The sequence below is a fragment of the Hippocampus guttulatus genome, chromosome 12 (assembly GCF_054856545.1).
Source record: "Hippocampus guttulatus isolate MCC_2025c chromosome 12, RoL_Hgut_1.0, whole genome shotgun sequence".
In the NCBI taxonomy this organism is placed as follows: domain Eukaryota; kingdom Metazoa; phylum Chordata; class Actinopteri; order Syngnathiformes; family Syngnathidae; genus Hippocampus; species Hippocampus guttulatus.
Genome location: NC_141272.1, coordinates 5,631,930 through 5,651,243, shown reverse-complemented (window position 1 = coordinate 5,651,243; position 19,314 = coordinate 5,631,930). Strand labels below are relative to the sequence as shown.

Sequence of the window (19,314 nt, the reverse complement as noted above, 5' to 3'; positions counted from 1 at the left end):
GAGTTCAATAATTCGTAAATGGACTCATTAAATTGCTCTATAAAGCTGTGGTCAAGGATAACACAGTTGCTGATACACAACAACAAAAATTCTTGTAAGCGGTAACAGAATGCATATATAATCATGACATGTTATCGACTACAAGTCACGCACAGAGTGACTTGTAGCCATACCCTCCCTTAAGTTATTACAATTAATTTAACATTGGTTTATCTATTTTTATTGAAGACTTAGTTCTCCATCCAGCAGATGTGCTAACCAGTCGACCATGGTCCCGCTGAGACTTGGTTAATTGGAATTCAATTCATCATAAAAAATACAGGACGGCACGATGTTCAGCTGGGTAGCACATCCACCTCACAAGCAATAACGTTGAGATTTTGCAATAATTTTATTCCTCTGTTTACATTCATTTGAACAATAATTGAACAAACTCATTGTTGAGTGATTTCAAAACTATTAATCCATCAATTTGTTGTGTACAAGTAATATAATACGATGAGACGATTAAACATTTATTTGGTCAAATGAATTTGACAACCGGCGGCCCGGTGATCCAGTGGTTAGCGTGTGCAGAGGTCATGGGTTTGATCCCGGTGTTCTCCCCGTGCCTGCGTGGGTTTTCTCCGGGTACTCTGGTTTCCTCCCACATTCTAAAAAAGCATGCACGGCAGGCTGATTGAACACTCCAAAATAAATTGTCCCTCAGTGTGAGGTGACTGGCAACCAGTTCAGGGTGTCCCCCACCTACTGCCCGAAGACAGCTGGGATCGGCTCCAGCACACACACACACCCTCACCCTTGTGAGTCCGCCTCACAGAGCAGAGGTGCGGGGTTCGATTTATCTGCCTTTCAGTGTGGAGTTTGCATGTTCTCTCCGTGACGTTGTATCGTACGTACAGCATTAGAACCCCACGATTGTAGATTTTCTGGGTGAACCTGAACTCAGCACAAGTCTTGCTTTGTCGTGGCCGCGCCCCCTTGTAGTAGGGTGGGGAGAAGCAGTCTGGTTTTGCTCGGTGTCAAAAAGTTACACAAGCAAGGGGCGAGATTTTACTACAGGAGCTGTTTCACAACTTTGAACAAGTTGTCACATCTTGGCGGGCCATTCGTCTCTAGCTGGGTGTTCGCCTGATACCACGGAGGCACAAAACACCTCCAGTCTTCGCAAGCCGCGGAACTCACCATCACTTCATTTCAACACTGAAGAGCAGCAGATCAAAACAAACGCCCTTTTGGGCTTTCACAAGAGTGTGTGAGCGTGACTTCACGGACATGTGATTTCTTAAAGCTACTCTTGACAACATCTAGGTAGCCACGGCGGCCAGGGTCACAGTAAGTGCATTTGGCCGTCAACCCTTAGCGCTCTTTACGAGTTTTAGGGGCCATGGAGCTGAGCTCGGTGCTTCTTACCATTGGAGGATCCTACGGATTTTTCCGATCGTTCAACATTGGATTGGACAGACTACCCGTACCGGAAGCTGCACAAAGGAATACGTCAAAATGGAGAAACATCTCCACGTCCTTCGTGCACAGCCTTGTCACCGCGATATGGGCAGTGCTTTGGTAATGAGGCTCCTATTCTAATCAACGATTTATATATATGTATATATTTATTTACATGTATGTGTGTGTGTGTGTGTGTGTGTGTATGTCTTTATACACACACTCGCACACCGTTGAGACATCACTTGACTGATTGCACTATTTCTTTTCCAGCTTCTTCCTGCAACCAGAAATGGCTGAAGATTTGATAGAAACACATTCTACGTTTTCTCATGCACTGGTGTCTTTTTCAATTGGTGAGTAATTAACTATCACAGACGGATACAAAACGAGATGGGTAGGTGCCTCGTGTACACCGCCCCCCCCCCCCCCCACACTCACACATTTAGCATACTTTTAGAATGTACTGGTTTATTAAAGTGTTTGATGTAATGGGTAGTGTGGTGGTCAAGGGGGGTGCTAGAGCCTATCCCAACTGTCTTCGGGCAGTAGGCGGGGGTCACCGTGAACCGGTTGCCAGCCAATCGCACGGCACACAAAGACGCACAACCATCCGCGCTCGCACTCACACAGAGGGACAATTTAGAGTGTTCCATTAACCTGCCATGCATGTTTTCTTTTAAATGTGGGAGGAAACCGGCGTACCCGGAGAAAACCCACGCAGGCACGGCGAGAACATGCAAACTCCACACAGGGACGCCGGAGTTGGAATCGAACCCTGCACCTCTGCACTGTGAGGTTGACACACGAAGCACTCAACCTCCTTCTTGTCAACAACAGCCATATCTTGGTTACATATTAGGAGTCATGCTGTCTCCGATATATTAGCCATTCTGTTTCTATCCTCTCATTTGGCTCTGAGATGAGCTGGACTATCCCAGCTGACTTCAGGCAAGCAATGCAACAAGTAGAGTCCATCCTAAACTGGTTGCCAGTCATTCTCAGGGTACACATGGACAAATAGCCATTCATGCGGCTTAAGTATCAAATCAAAACCTTTATTTAACCATAAATCAAAACCCCTCATTGTGACACCAAGGTCTTTTTTTTTATCCAAAAGTGATCCGGCCTTGAAGATGGAGCGCAATTCACATCATAACCATACACTGTGAACATAAAAAAAAGAAGAAAAAAAAGAAAAGTGTACATACAATTTAACGTAACAGGATGCATAAAAGAAAATAAAGGGACATTGTACAATTACAAACAGAAAACTACGAGCGCTAGATTACCCATCCATTCAGAATGGGCAGGAGTAAATACTGATCAAATTTACAACATTCAATCAAAACACACACTGCAACAGAAAAAGTGTTCTTCCTGCTTACACATTTTATTTATTTTCCTCATGAAATTTCATGGATATTTTAGATTGGCTGTTGTGCCTGCACCGTCGCGATGCCAGTAATGGGCAATCCCATTTTGGAATCGCCACAAAACCAGATGCAGACAGCTACTCAGAAGAAAAGATTCATCAACCACACATGATGTTGTACAACACTCCAGTCAGTTTTGGCTACATTGTGCGGTGAGCATCAGACCTAACATGCATGTTTTTGGAGTGTGTGAGGAAGCCGAAGTCCTAGGAGAAATCCCACACAAGTACCAGGAGGAATCTGGATGAGGTTGGCTGAGATCCGAAACCAGGCTTACCGCCAGAAACATGTCATCATAAGAATAGAGTGTAAATAAAGAATCCATAAAAATATGCAGAAATGAACATGAAACAACACCGTCAAAAGACCACATCCACCCGGAATGGAGAGTAGTGATTACTGACCAATGCTCCTATACTTCCCATGTTTCGTGAGCACTGCTGTTGAGTTGTCAGATTTTCATAGTGTGATTTTGTCTCCAAAAAAAGCCCTACCTGCTAAACTTGACTTTCTTCCACACATTATACTCCCAATTAAAATTGACTTATTCCCATGTCAACTCGGTTGTTGACTCGCGTAAATCAAATGTGCCCTTTTTGTCTCATACCAAGCTGCAGTGGTTACCTCACAGCAAAAAAAAGTTATGCATGTGACACTGTCTGCTTAGGCCATTCTGAGATGTTCTTGAGTTATTTTTTAAATAACAATCTGCCAAACCAGAGTCCACATGCCCACCCATGGTACTAAAATAGCATCTGTTGCTATTTTCTAATTAATCCTTCAACAGTTTAAGGGTTACCCCCGGCCCCCTGAAACACCGCTTAATTGGCCATGTGCCACGCTGCTTGGGTTTCCCTAAGAATTCCCAGGATGCTTAACATTCCGTCAAGAAGCCCCGCCCTGCAAACTCGCAGTGTGCAGTGTGTTGCTGAGACGAGTCTCAATGGAGGGCATTATGACCGGTCTGTGGCACCACATGTCACACCCACTCACTTGTGTGAGGTCACTGGGGCAACAACAGTGCAAGATGTTTATTTCCGCTGGTTATTTAAGGCCTCCCTCAACGACTGGGGTGTGATTCTGAGATTACGCTCATTTTTGAAGAGAAGTTGGCCCCGCGTATTCGCTGGGACACCGCACAACCCTTTTTATGGCATTTCATCAGTCGATCATAGCTTGGTGAATGAAGGCCTTGTTTGTCGACTCCACCGCCCTCTCAAGGATAAATCCAGCTTGTGTTACTGTTAATATGAGCTTCTGTTCTCTCTTCATGGGTGTGCTCATAGCATAAACAAAATGCAGCCACAAGGGAGACATGCAGGAGTAATAGTTTATGTTTTGCACTTGTCAGTGACAGAACAGATTGACTGTCTTATGTTTCTAATTATTACAATATTTTCTACTCATAAAAAAAATCATCCACATCCATGTCACTGTACTGGAGACTAAATGGTTGAACTTGAATGTGAGGGTTATGATGACTGACAATGTGTCCAAGGTAGCGGTTTTCTGTAAATGGGACTAAATAGTTAAGGATCCTGTGAGAGCTTGAGAGGAAAAACGCCCCATCGAAAGCCTTTTTTTTTTTTTTTTTTTTCAGCCAACGGCTCCAATCATGGTTTGGATGGAAGTCAGTGGAAACTTGTCTGACTCCTGTGCTGATGATGCGCGGAAACATTATTCTGGCATCGGCAACGTTTAGACACCCTTTCAATTTTCCCTCCATTGGGAGAATTGCAGAAGCGGTATGGTGACGGACTGGTGAGCGCATACGCCTCACAGTGCAGAGGTCGTGGGTTCGATCCCGGCTCCGGCCTTCCTGTATGGAGTTTGCATGTCCTTCTCATGCCTGTGCGGGTTTTCTCCGGGTACTCCGGTTTCCTCCCATATTCCAAAAATACATGCATGACAGGTTAACTGAACACTCTAAATTGTCCCTAGGTGTGACCGTGAGTGTGAATGGTTGTTCGTTGATGTCTGCCCTGCGATTGGCTGGCAACCAGTTCAGGGTGTACCCAGCCTACTGCCTGAAGACAGCTGGGATAGGCTCCAGCACACCCCTGTGAGGATAATGGATGAATGGAATGATGGAATGTTGCAGACTCGTGGTAAACTCATTCAAATATTGATTATTTACATAAAAGTATCACAGTATTTTGGTGGGCAATTATTCCTATTAATATATGCCGGAATGGAAGAAACACAGGCGGCAAGGTGAGTAGTGGTTAGCACGTCTGTCGCCCATTTCTGAGATTGTGTAAAAAGGCCCTTGGCATCCAACTCAAGCCATCCGTCAGTCATGTTCACATCATATTACATCTGTAAATAAATTAACTAATTTTTAAAAAAGGCCATCATATGTTCTTTCTCTGACTTGTTTTTTTTTTGTTTTTCATTTTTGTTTATTTTGGGGCATCAAAAAAGTAAACAATATCAGCATCAGCGTCACTGTTGTTCTGTTTCACTAAAAGCTTGTTTTCTCAGCTTTTTGGTCAGTAACCGTTGGTGAAACCAACTCATGTTCTGCTGATTCCTAAAGAAAGGAAGAAAGTAGAAACAAACTTTTTTTTATGGTGAAGAAAGAGTCTACCCTTTCTTTTGGCATAATCTTAGGATCTGGAAAAATAGTCAGAATTCTTGAAAACCGACAATATGGGCAGCTCTGCTTTGAAATGCTGACAGTGAATGATGTTTTTTTTTTTAATGTCACCATAACAGCTGTCCGAATATTTTCTGAATGGATGACTAGAGGCACTATTTCCTGGTTTGCTGCGATGTACAGGACCTAAAACCTTCCCAACAGGTCAAAGTAAACCTAAAACAAAAACATTGTGTCATATGTCCAACGTGATGGGCTTTGATCATGCCTCATCAAAGCACCTCGCTCGCCCACACTCCGCCGCCTTCAACCTCACCACACCATTATTTTTACAGCATTCTGAGAAGCTGTCACCATGGATACGGCTCGTGGTTGTGAGGGGGTGGGTGGGTGTCGGTGGATATGAATAGCTCCGGTCTCCAAGGCGCATCATGTTTGCCATCATGGTTGTCATGGAAGCAGCCCCCCGGATTGCCTTGATATGCCCATAGGGGCTGTTGTGAAAGTGAATTGTGTTTTTATCAATGAACAACCTTCAAAAAATAATCGTGACATTCATTTTCTGTCTCAACAGGTTACTTCATCTATGACCTCTTTGATATGGTGACACACCAGAAGTTAAGTCAGTTCTGGGAGCTTGCCTCGCATCATATTGTTGTAAGTCATAAAACACAATAAGCTCTTAACGCTCTTCGTTAATTTTGGTTGCAATAAAAGGCTGCCTGGGGTTGCAAGAGGACAATCTGGCTGTACACAGCAATACCATTAAAAAAATACACGCACACACACACACAGAAGTAGGTTGGACCCAAGCTCCAGCAGGCCCTCAAGAAGCGTAAATGAGGCGACGACGAAATACTTGTCTTTCTTGTCTTGTTACAAAGAACAAGTGAGGGCGGAACAAAGCAACAATCGGTTGGGAAACGCAAAGTCAAACTCGCACTCTCTAGCCAGCACATCATTGTCATCAACATGAACAGGTTGGATCAGCTTAACATTACCAAGTGCCCTATTAAAAAAATAAAATAAAAAGGAGCATATTTGACTTGCGTTTGCAAAATATGTTCTGCATGATTCCAGAAACCCTTTGAAGTTCCCCCGTAACATCTTTCCGTGTCAAATTACAGCAAAGTTTAGAGTCCCACTGCCGTGACGCCCTGTCTAAAAAGTGGAACTTAAAATTTCTTGCGTATAATGGCATCACTCATTTGTGACTCAAGAGGAATCGATAAGCGGAACAATGAGCGACCAAACAAACAATTTCTAAATATGTAATTACCGACAGCGTGCATTTTATTACTATTTTTATTTTTAAAGAACCGTTTATGTAATTCCTCTCCCTACCCCACATATAATATTTTCAAATATTATCATTGTAGGAGACCTTTCTCAAATGTTTTTTGAAGAACACCATTCTGAAAGACTTGCCCTGAACAGTTTCCGCACCATCTCAGTGTTGGGTTAAAAGACGATTCCCTCTCCCATTTCTTTCCTTGCCGTTCTGCAAGGCCATGAATGGAAGCCGTGCTTGTGCCAGCTGGCTGCAGTTTGTCACCAGAGCGATGAAGGGATGAGATTTTGCTTTCATCCAAGTGCCCCCGCCACCCTCCCCAACTGTTATTCACGTTTGCTCCAAGTATTGATTCTATAAAAATACTCTCAACCAACTTGAGCTTTGAGACTTTCTTTTCCTCCGGCTATAGTGCAATAGCACATAATCGTCAGTGAGCTAACCAAACTGGAGGTTCTCCAATATTTGTGCACTCAAGTTAAGTTTTGAATCCCAGCATGACAGCACACGTCACATGATGTCCTGGGAGACTCCTCTTTGGGTTAGCACTAAGGTTCAAGAGGGTTAGGCTTTCCACGCGCGCAAACATCACCGCCTTATCACAGAATGTGAAATGAATGCTGCACAATGCGCCTCAGATGAAAAATCTCATTGGGATTGCAATGGTTTGCTGTCTCTATTTCAAATAGAGTCGTTGTTTTGTTGACACAATCTGTATTTACCCTATCAAATGTAGAACAAATGTCATTGTATCATTACCAGTCGTCTTGACAGTTGCCGTTTTTGTCTTGAGCATTTGCAAGATGCCTTGTGGTGAGAGTGGTTCATTCCTAGTGTTTCAAGCCAGGGCAAATACTCAAATGGAAAAAAAATATGTTTAGCCTTTCCTAATGACTGAAAGGGATATTATTGCTTTTTATTGCTATTTGAGAGCTATGGGGGTCATACCACAATCTATTGATGGTCATTCCACATTGCTTCATCTGGGAAATGATGTCTGCTTATTTTATTGCCAGACATAGGTTGCCCCACCCCCCTAATAAGGATGTGAAAAGCATGCGCTTTAAGTAGGCTAGTCACCTATGACCTCAATGTGGTCAGTATATTTTTGTACTTTGCATAAGGGTAAATCCAAAATCCGATTATCACTGGCTTAGACCTGTCTAATACTTTTCTGTTGCCTTAGCAATGCCATTTCAGTGGTCATCCTTTTATTTTTCCTCCTGGCCATCTTGAGTGCTCTTCTGTGACACTATCTAAAAATATTTTTAAACAAAACAAAGCTATGGAAACATACCATACTTTTAGAGTTTGGATGCTAATGTACCTGACGACCCACAAGAAATGCTGCGGTCTTGCTCAAGGTCTACTGGGATAGGCTCAGATAGGATCAGATGGATGGATGGTTTAAGCTTTAAGCGAGGAATAAAAAGCATTGATGCAACATTCAAATTACCCAAATCTAGACACAATCAAACAGCTGTGGGATTTTCTAGGATAAAAACCACTCCTAAGAAATAAATCTTGCTGCCGGATACCGTAGGCCATCTCTCGCTGTCTTGTGGAGTCCACACTTTGTGGTTAATTGTCATGGTTATGGGAGGGGGACTTCCACCGGATTAGGTCACAATTTTGTCATGCACTAACACGTGAGTTTCTTATTATCAGATGCTCTGTCTCTGTTTGAACCATGTTTGTCTCCAGAAATCGATGTCATCCCGCTTTTATTTGGTATAGTTGAATTTTTTTTTTTTTTTTTTTGGTATTGCATTCGAAGTGCTATGAATGTGTTACGTTGGAAACCATAACCTCAGAACTGATCAGCAGACTGCATCATTAATCGCCACATGACCGTCATTCAATCTGAAAACAGTTCTTGGTTCCCTTTTTTTATTTTTAGGAGAACAATTTTTCCAAATTATTATTATTTTTTTTTATGTCCAAATTGTTTTGTACATACCTGCTCTTCTTCCTCTTGTGGCAGGGTCATCTGATTTGGTAACCTCAGATGGGAGTCTCAGTTTTACAGGCCTTAAAATGGATATTTCCAAGAGCCGTTTCGTATAACCAACAAACAAAAATAGTATGCAGGGAAATCTCCAACATCCGAGGCAATCCATTATAGCAGGAGTGTCAAATTCATTGTGGTCACAGTTTCCCTCGAAGGGCTATTCTGACTGTGAAACAGTTTAAATGTTTAATCACCTCCTCGTATTAGTACACATACAGTACACAATTGATGGATAACTCATTTTGAAATCAAAGATCAAACCAAGGTTAAAACTAAACAATGTTTTAAGTAAAGTTTTTTTAAAAATACAAGGCCCTCATTCATGTTGTCACTTTTAAGCGCGATGTCCGACAAAAGTCTGCGTTTGCGTAAACAGTGTTGTATGTTGAACATGAGCATAGTGTCTTTTTTTTTTTTAAATGGCTCTCCAACTTGCTTTTAGGGTTAGGTCTTGACAATCCTTTGGCTAACCGTGAACTCCTGACATTTTTACCCTCCACCATTAATCTATTAGATTAGGCCTAAACACAAAGCATGAAGAGCAAACATTTCACACAATGAAGGGAGGACAACGTGGACATTTTTGTGCAGTAAACGATATAATGAATGTGTTTATTCCTCAGCTGTCTCTTGCCTTTAGTGCGGGACCCCTCGGGTCCTCCCTCATTTTCTGTGTGTTGACCCACTCAACAGGAGAGACATCTGGTGTTCACTTGAGCCTCAGACTCCCTTGTGAAAAAAACACACCCAACACCAAACCTCTCACTTCCTGAGTAGCATTCCATAAAGACGTACACACACCCCCCCCACACCCCCTATATTTCTGTGTTGTAACTCTACTCCATATTTTACCGACAGTACTCTCTGCTTGTACTGCCTCAAAACATCTTACACCATCCCCTCAAGTCCCCCCACTCTTCGCAGCTTGTACAACCCCTCAAAAAACTATAAACCAATAGCTGCACTTCTTGTTGTAATGGGACGTACTCATCAGGGAGTGTATGGTTCAGAACATAACAAAAAATACTTGTTATCCATTGGCACTTGTCAAGTCAATTGGAATTAGAAGACAAGAGTGTCAGTCTACATGTCCTGTTCCGCCACACAGAACTGAGCAAGCCGGTCTTGTTTGTCTTCAGGAGGCCCGAGGGTGGGTCGCACGGTTCAACACGTTATGTGCCATCCATACCAAAGAGGCTGCAGAGAGGGAAAGACAAGCATGAATTAATTCAACAAAGAGGCGGTATTTATTTAGAGCTGACGTATGAGCGGTTTGTGGAGGAATTTATTCCCTTCAAGCTATGTTGACGGGCAAGGCAACCGCACCTTGTTTTATGGCTCCAATCATCGTTTCATATATGCACAGGAGGACAGTCTGCACTACTGAGTGCTCTTCTTGTGGTCTCTTAATTTAGTGTCCTTACTATTGGTATTCGGGCCCAACTGTAATAGAGGAGAACATTTCCTCAACAACATCATTATGATGAAACGTGGAAATATGATGGATGACCCCCTTAAGGCTCATCCGATGAATCGGATCCAAATATGCCCATAGCTTTAACGTGACTTGCTGTCAGGCGACAGCAGTTGATTCAAGTCGCATGATCGCAGTCACGGGCACCACCACCTGCTGTCCTCGAGATGTTTTCCTGTCTTTTGAAACGTTGAACTCTGGTTTAATCATTACTGTTCCTAAGGAGCGGCTGCATGGTTGACAATCCCTCTATTGACTGAAAAAGCAACCATTCTTTTTTTGATCTACACTCGGGGGGGGGGGGGGGGGGGAACATCATGCAAAGACAACAGTTTTGTCATAATAGTCTACTGTTCACATATACCTTAAAAAAAGACATCATATGTTGTAATCTGCTTGCCGTGTTGTAATCTGTTTGCCAGGCCAGTTAAGATATATGATATCCTTTATTTGTCCCACACTGGGGAAATTTACAGTTCTACAGCAGCAAAATTGTGGGTAGAAAAAAGAAAGAAGAAAAACAAAGTGTTTGCATTCACAAAATAAATGTTTCATTTTCAATGTACACAGTTCAATTAAGTGTAATATAAATATAGATATAGATAAGGTGGCTGTGCTATTTACAATTGTTTTTCACGTACCGGTAATTTTATTTTTATTCAGCAGCCTGACAGCAGTCGGTAGGAACGAGCGGCGGTATCTCTCCTTCTTGTAGTTAGTGTGCAATCTTAACTTCAGAAACACTATATGCATGGCTTCGACGGCCTACGCTATGGATTTGACATACATGTGCAAGTAATGTTGGACGCATTCGTGTTGCAAGCAGCATAGGCACAAAATGCTACAACAGTGTTGTTGGCTTTCATTTAATTTTGGTTGACACACATTACTCACTTCCCAGACTGAACATTTCAACCAATCCATTTACATCGATTTGTCATTGCGCTTTTACTCCATGAAATGAGTCAATATTTTCCATGCTGATAATGTTCAGCTACAGTGTGTGATATGACATATCAAAAACACGTGTAACCAAAACAACAGGGCGGGAGTTGTGAGCGACAGGTGTTATAATCTTCACACACCTGTGCTGCTATTGCAGAATTCCTCTACACAAAGGTGTTGTCCGGAATCCTCTCATTCACAGGTGTGAAACTCAAGGCCCGGGGTCCAGATCCGGCCCGCCACATCATTTTATGTGGCCCGCGAAAGCAAATCAAGTGTGTCAACTTCCATGATCGTTACTAAAATCTGAACCAAAATGTCAAATTGTCATGTGTAACAAACCACGTTGAGATTTTGCAATCATTTTAAGGCGTTCACACTCACTTGAACAATAATTGAACAAAAAAAAACAAAAATATAATTGACTGATTTCAAAACTAGGAATCAAATTTTTTTTGGTGTACAAGAATATGATGTGATGATTTTAAACATTTCACTGTTGTAATGGCCCTCCAAGGGAAGACGTAACTCCAAAACCTTTGTGGAATCTTGTACAAAGCCTTTCCTAAGAAAGTGGCTGCTGGGAAACAACTCCTCATTTTGTCTTTTCACTCCCCATTTAGTTGTGAGTTTCAAAGCCCAGGCGTCCGACAACATCTGTCTGGCTGCAGCGCGGCTGCTTTTGCTCCCTGACTGTTAAATTCCAACCGTTGTAAAATATTCCAAATGTCTAAGCGTTTCTAAGAGCTGTTTTGAGGATTACTGGGATTCCCCTTCTGTCAGGATGGCCAAAGGCAGCATAGAACTTGGCCTCTTTGCTCCATGAATGGCTTCCGGGCCGTTTGAACTTTCCTCCCTTTTCGTGTCTTTTTACGGTGCATCTTTTGAGTGTGAGGTTAATGACATTCCTTGCCACTTGCCCTATGCAATGGCCATGATAGTGACTCATCTATTAGGGTTTAACTACCAAGATAAGGATGGGAGATTGTGATTGGCTGCTGGCAATATGCACAAACACCATAACCTTAAAGGAGGAAACCACCATCAATCTAAAGAGCATCAGAATCAGAATCAGAATCAGAATCATCTTTATTGGCCAAGTATGTAGAACACACAAGGAATTTGTCTCCGGTATAACACGCTGCATTAGTATCATCGTAAACAACAAATCATTGAACCATTTTAGAGTAACCAGTAGCAGTATTTGTAGTACAAGAAGAGTGACTACGTCAGTGACTGTTTAAGGAGTTAATGGCTAGAGGGAAGAAGCTGTTTAAGTGTCTACTGGATTTGGTGCGCATGGATCTGTAGCGTCTGCCTGAGGGGAGTAGCTGGAAAAGGTGGTGGGCAGGGTGCGGGGGATCCAGGAGGATTTTCCGTGCCCTTGTCTTGATTCTTGCAGTGTGCAAGTCCTCAAGAGTGGGTAGGGCGGTGCCAACGATTTTTTCCGCCGTCCTAACTGTCCGTTGAAGTCGGATTTTGTCCTTTTTTGTGGCGGCCCCAAACCAAACCGTGATGGAAGAACACAGGATTGATTCGATGACTGCCGTGTAGAACTGTCGTAGCACCTCCTGTGGCAGGCCATGCTTCCTCAGCAGCCTCAGGAAGTACATCCTCTGCCGCGCCCTTTTCAGGATGGAGATGGTGTTGACTTCCCACTTCATGTCCTGGGAGACTGTGATTCCCAGGAACTTGAAGGTCTCGACGGTTGACACGGGGCAGTTGGATAGTGTGAGGGGCAACTGTGGAGAAGAATGTTTCCTGAAGTCCACGATCATCTCTACAGTCTTGAGCGTGTTCAGCCCGAGGTTGTGTCGGCTGCACCAGAGCTCCAGCTGCTCCACTTGTTGGCGGTACGCAGACTCGTCGCCGTCTTTGATGAGACCGATGACCGTGGTGTCGTCAGCGAACTTTATGAGTTTGACAGCTGGATCTGTTGAGGTGCATGTGTTATAAGTCCCTTGTCTGTGCACCGAGTTTGTGTGTTTTCCATGTTGGAGTCTCTGCTTTGAATGTGAATCTGCTTATTTTATGGCGCTTCCGGCGCAAGCTATTCCTTTCAATGAAATGTTGCCACAAAAATGCAAAGCCACGCTGATGTCATCCATTGATGCTCTGAACAGCGCAAGATTGTGTGACATCAGGATGTTTTGTGGACCTTCAGCGTTGTCATGCAAATGTTAGTCAAAAATCGCCTTGGAGTGTTTCCCAAATCACTGTCAATGCGGATCTTTTTCAGTCTTGTGATGTCTTCTAAGAGCTGACACCCGTCTTCTGATAGACCCATCCTTGTTTTGGCCACGCCCATTTGCCCCACTGCTTTCAGTTTATGAGACTCCTCTTGCACAGTGGTGACAGTTGCAGTTTAAAGAGACATTAGGCAGTGCGGTAAATACCCGCCATGTTACTAGTGCTACCTCTGCCTAAAATTCCTGTTGCAGGAGGTGAAAACAAAGCCAAATATGTGCTGGTGGCCTCCAGTGTTTTTGCTCTAAAATGACCAACTCATCAATGTGCCTTTTGTTCCATGCTCAACAGTATTGGGTCCTATACACATTGCTCTTTAGCCTTTGCTTGTGACCCTGCTGGTGCACTCTGTCCTCAGAAACGCAATGGTGTTTGTCACCATTGTCATCTAGTACAGAGAGTTGAAAGTTTGGATGTATACCGTTAGAGTGTGTAATAGAAACAGAAGCAAATTCGGATTAATTTTAATTTCCAAAAAGAGGTCACTCCTCTTTGATTGTTAATTGTTATTAAGAGTCATAATGTTTATCATGCTTGTTTTATATGTGGGCCACCAGCACTTGTGTGCGCCTTTTTTTTTTTTTTTGGGTGTTCTAATTTTCTTTGAATAGTAGTGTTGTGTAGACAACCGCAGAAAACATGCGCGATTTATTTTGTAACCAAAGAAAGATAACATGGTAATGGAAAACATTATTAGTAACATTATTTTCTTCAGTTTCTTGTTCATTTCTTTTGGCAATCTAAGTGCTGTTATCTAGCCATTTTCCGTAGTTTTCCTGATGATAATAACACAAACTCACTTGTTATTACATCAATTACAATGACATTGTACTGCTGAAAAGAATGCTTTTAAATTTCTCAAAAATGTCATTTTTCCCCATAATAAATTGTTAATATGAGCATAACTATATGCCTGCAGATGATGACTGTTGAGCATCAAGTTTCATTTTTCCCCGCAATGTTTTAGGAACACTTAAATGTTAATGTAAATTTTATTCTATTTCTTTACATAAACTGAAATTGCCCGGGTTTGATCATCTAAACTCAAGCGTGTTGCTCTTGAGAGAGCTGGAAAACGGGCATGACAGCGGCCCTTGAGGACCAAGTTCGGACACCTCTGGTCTCCGGGAAAACAGAATTTTTACAAATGGAGAAAGTTCTGCACTTTGCCACGCTCCCAAGGAGTGGCCCATTTTTTAAATACACATGGAATAATCATTCCTCCGAATTACATGTTAGATATTGAAAATAAGCAAGCCTGTTCTTACTATTGACTGTAGTGCGGCCAGACAAATCAAATTGACCCGACAAAGCCAAGTTGTCATGGGTGACTTGCTCCATTTGCAACTGTCTCAACTTAGTCCCATGATGCCTATTTGTCAGTCTGTTTGTTCATTTGCGTCACTTAAGTCGGGATGGCGAGTGGGTGGGCTCAAACATCGGATGTTACCTTGTCATTTTTGTCACACGTCATGAAAGCCCTCAGGCCCTCATCGCTCAATTGCATGCCTTTTCGATGCTGCCATCTCGTGGCTATTTAGTCTTAGTTGTTATTCAACAGCATTTGAACCTTTCCCTTCTTTTTAGCCTTTCCCCAAAACCCTGTCACCTACTGAAACGTCTCGACAGGGTCTTCAATACTCCTTCATATCTTGATGTATTTTAACTTCATTTATAAATAAAACACATAGCCAGCTGACAAGAGCAAGCTTTATACTGTCCAGTATATTTAGTAACATTTAAGCATTCTTCACTATCATGTAAGTATAAAAGGGGGTTAAAACCTTTTAACCCATCAGTGCAAGCTTGCAAGCTTTAAAAAAAAGAAAAACGCTCACTGTAAATCAGAGAAATTATAGACCGTTAAATATGGTGTAGATATGCTGCAGTGGAGGTGTCCCATTATTAATAATAAGAAAAAATAATTTTAAATGTAAACAATGGAATAACTCTGTTGTCACCCTAATTTAAATCAATGGGTGGAAGAGTTAAAAAAAAAAAAGAAGCAGGAAAAAATCTAAAAGTGCACCCATCCATCCAGCCATTACCCGAGACTATCCCAGCCATCTTCGGCAGTGGGCGAGGTACACCCTGAACCGGTCCGTCGGTCACAGGGCAACTAGACAAACATCCATTTACCTAAGGACAATTTAGACTGTTCCATTAACCAACACAAAGTTCATGATTCCATACGTCTTTATCTCACATTCATGTCTGCAATTTCAACCAGTTTTGTGCAACCGTGTTTCTGAAAAATACTTCTGTGTTATGACATTTCAGAGGCATTGACGTGACACTTACCGGGTTGAATCTGATGATGTTTCAATTTATTTCAGTGAGGAGAGATCGTTTATGATGGCAGTGTTGAGAGTTATGGGCAGCATCACAAAATAAACTCAGACTCACAGGTCAAGGCACAATTGCATTTTCTTCGTTTTGTGCTCCACCATAACATGGTTCCTTCCTGTGTCTCCCCCCTAGGTGATCACCTGCTTTGGCCTGTCTGTGTTTGCATCCTGCTACATCGGGTTCGCCGTGGTGGCCCTGTTGGTAGAGATCAACTCGGTGTTCCTCCATCTCAGGCAGATCCTGCGCATGGCCAATCGGGCCGCCAGCACCGTCTACCGGGTCAACAGCATGATCAACCTGGGCACCTATGTAGTATTCCGCATCAACACGCTGGCCTGGATGACCCGCTGGCTGGTGCTCAACAGAGATAAGGTGCCCCTCATGGCTTACACGCTGGGCAGCGTGGGCCTAGCCATCATGACGGTCATGAACATCGTCCTGTTTTACCGCCTGCTCAGGAGCGACTTCCTGAAGAGCAGTACTCGGGACGCCAAGAAAGAAAAAGAAACATAGGGGGAATCCATTTTGGGTTTACGTTTGCCCATTTTTTGTTTTTCTACTCCTTTACATCCTAACACTTCACTACTGCATCATTGCAAAGGCCCACTGGGTGTTCTAAAATGTAGCTTATGGTGAGTGAAGCCCACAATTACCTCCATTTGAAGCAAGACTTCATGGCGTTAAATGCATATCATCGTACAGTATATGCTATGATATATGACGTATGGCTGTGGCTTCCTTGACCACTGAATGAATTAATCAACTAGACCTAAACTTTATTTAAACTAGTTATGCAAAAGTGATGTCTTTTTTCTTATTTTCCCACATCTTCTTAATTTCAAGCCACCTGCTACCTCAGGAAGCTTTTAAAACTTGTTTGCCTCTTTGAGAACGAGCATTGTTAATCATTGTCAAATGGGACACAAGCAATCCCTGTAAAATGTTAATTCAGGGTGGTGGCTTATTATACTTGGCCCATGGACTAACATTGAAGTTATCCTGAGCAGTGAAGATCTCAAATGAGCGCCATAATGCCCTGTTTTCTAATCCAAATGTTGGAATGCAACAACCAAGTGTCACCACTATGTTTGTAATCAAACGGGAAGCCTGTGAAATAGTCTATAAATAGCGTTCTTGGATGTTGTCTGTCTGCCGTTGCTGCAATAACCAGACTGGTGGGAAGTGCTATTCTTAACATGGCCTTTAGAGGGCAGCACACTCAGCAATTACTTCAATAAAGGGGACATGAGTTTATTTTATTTTTTTCATAGTTTAAAAAGCTTCCTACCTGTCTTAGTAACATATCTGTGATATTATTCCATTGAAGTACACAAATGACAAAGAATTACAGCACACTTAAAATCCACATGTCACACACCGTTTTGGAATCACTTAATTGTAGAGGGCAGTTCTGTCTCATGCCAATCAATGCACTTTTTAAAAATACTTCTCACCAAGCTGAGCAGAGGAAGATCTAGCAGCCAACTTAGCGACTTCAAATGTATTCAGTTTTTGTGATGTTATCTGAGACTCCTTTATCTCCAGATGTCAAATCAACAGCGTTTGTGCAAAGGGCACCCACTGGTTTATTTAAACATGGTTTAATTTCATAATGTCAGGCATGATAGGTGGGCAGGCACTCCAGAGACCCAAGTATTTCAATGCAAACTAACAAATTCATATTTGGATACATCTCCTTTATTGGCAAAAGAGGAGAAGTGTCTTCACTTTCTTAAAAATTAGTGTTTGTAGACGTGTTATCTTATTTATGTTTGATGCCAGGTTTTGAGGTTAATGTTGGAATAAAAACAGATGACATCTCCGGATACATTGAACATCTATCTGCTCTTTGCAGGGGACAGGGACTGAACTCTGTCGGAAGTAGCCAACAGTTGCCACAAGATGGCGACAAAGCCGTTAAACAGAGAGGATTGACATAAGATCAGCACCATGCAGACGTTCATGAAACCGTATTGCATTAACGACTGTATAGGAAGTTAAATTATTCAACACATAAATTTCACCATCAAGTCGCACTTGATCTGCTCTGGCCTGAGGAAAAACAAAAATAGGAAATTATATTGTCGTTTTGTTTGGGGGCTGGGGGGTTAAATAGTGCATATTTGTAATTTATTTGTTCTGAAAGTAGTGTTGCGTTGAACATGAAATTAACTGATTGCTTCAAAGCATTTGAAACGAGTAATTGTGTTTTTGTTGTCTCCCTTACCTAACATATTTATCAACATGTTGCTGTTGAAGGACGAGTCCATCTGCGTAGGTGTGAAATCCACTGACGCAGAAGGACTAGTAAACCATGGCTGGTCTTAACTTGCAGTTGACCCCCCCAAATTGTTCGCAAATGAACGCACACCAGCAGTTCCAAGTTCAAATGAGGAAATGAAATCTCTATTGGGTCTATATCACAGCAGCCTTACATAAAGATCAAAATACTGTTCTTATTTTAAAAAAATATTTAGCCAATGTGGGCAGTTTACTGTACCTCTTTAGACCAGTGTAATGTAATTGTCATTTTTTTGCAACTAGACGTGAGTTTGTGAGTGTGATTGACCTCTGATTGTGAAGCGGCGTTTTGATAATTGGCAGCAGTTTTGGCACCATGTACAGTACACTCTGACAATTTGATGGATGTTTAACATCATTTCTATTATTTTCAAACATGCATCATGACATTATTGAAATTATATTTTCAGTACTGTATTTAGTTAATCAAAATTATTTGATTAACTAAATATTGTAAATACAGTGTATGAAAATCTGCAACTCTTGGCCTAATTTTTTAATGGACTTCAGTGATCTCATTGAAGACTATCTCATGAATTACAAAGCACAAGATACCAGTTTGTCTGCCTGAGAGCAGCCTTTGCTCAATGTAAATTTCTTCTGGCGAAGATGATTTTGTATCTTGTTATAATAAAGTGAATCATTCTAGAACGTTTACCTTGTCTTTTATTAGTTCTTAGTTAATATATTTAGCAATTATAAATTTGGATTACGTTCGATATTGTGCAGGTTTGATTAAAATCAAATTTAAAAAAAATTGAATATCTCAATTATCTTGTGTTAGAAATAAAAACATTTTAGTCGTCAAAAAATGCTACGTTAAGGGACACAAAAAGCCATCTCTTCCATTTTGCTGTTGACCCGTGTTATTTCAGTATGTATTCGTTTTCTGAGATGTGTCCTAGAATTTATTGAATGTAAAATACGTGCCTTAGTTCGGAAACAGAATACAGTTTAAATCACTTTAACGTGTCTCCAATCAGCTGCCACGTCGCCTCCGTGGCCCGATGCTAGTTCTCGCGTGATCTCATCACGGTGTGATTGTTCACCCCCCCCCCCCCCCCTCGCCTTCGCCTTCCACCCAGACAACCAGCTCCCTCCCCCACACAAGCAGCACTCATCCATCCCTAGTCGTTCGACGCCTCACACCGGAGGTCGTGGGGGGGAGCCCAAAGGATGTCGCGCACGTTGACGGTGGGCGCTTTGGTGCTCAAT

The 19,314-nt window shown here is 42.2% G+C and overlaps 1 protein-coding gene across 1 annotated transcript; it reads left to right on the top strand.

The window, feature by feature from the left end:
* The first annotated feature begins 1,000 nt into the window (after positions 1 to 1,000).
* tlcd2 (TLC domain containing 2) lies at positions 1,001 to 18,750 on the top strand. Its single transcript, XM_086125864.1, has 4 exons — positions 1,001 to 1,566; positions 1,720 to 1,802; positions 6,056 to 6,138; positions 15,931 to 18,750. The coding sequence occupies exons 1-4, from the start codon at positions 1,388 to 1,390 to the stop codon at positions 16,309 to 16,311; spliced, it is 726 nt and encodes a 241-aa protein (XP_085981990.1). The 5' UTR covers positions 1,001 to 1,387; the 3' UTR covers positions 16,312 to 18,750.
* The last annotated feature ends 564 nt before the right edge of the window (positions 18,751 to 19,314 follow it).

What these genes read in the sequence shown, in the direction of transcription:
- tlcd2 (XM_086125864.1), top strand. Translation starts at nt 1,388, where the DNA reads ATGGAGCTGAGCTCGGTGCTTCTTACCATTGGAGGATCCTACGGATTT. An exon ending in ACTGGTGTCTTTTTCAATTG is followed by an intron (nt 1,803 to 6,055) that starts GTGAGTAATTAA and finishes CTGTCTCAACAG; the next exon opens with GTTACTTCATCTATGACCTC. An exon ending in TTGCCTCGCATCATATTGTT is followed by an intron (nt 6,139 to 15,930) that starts GTAAGTCATAAA and finishes TCTCCCCCCTAG; the next exon opens with GTGATCACCTGCTTTGGCCT.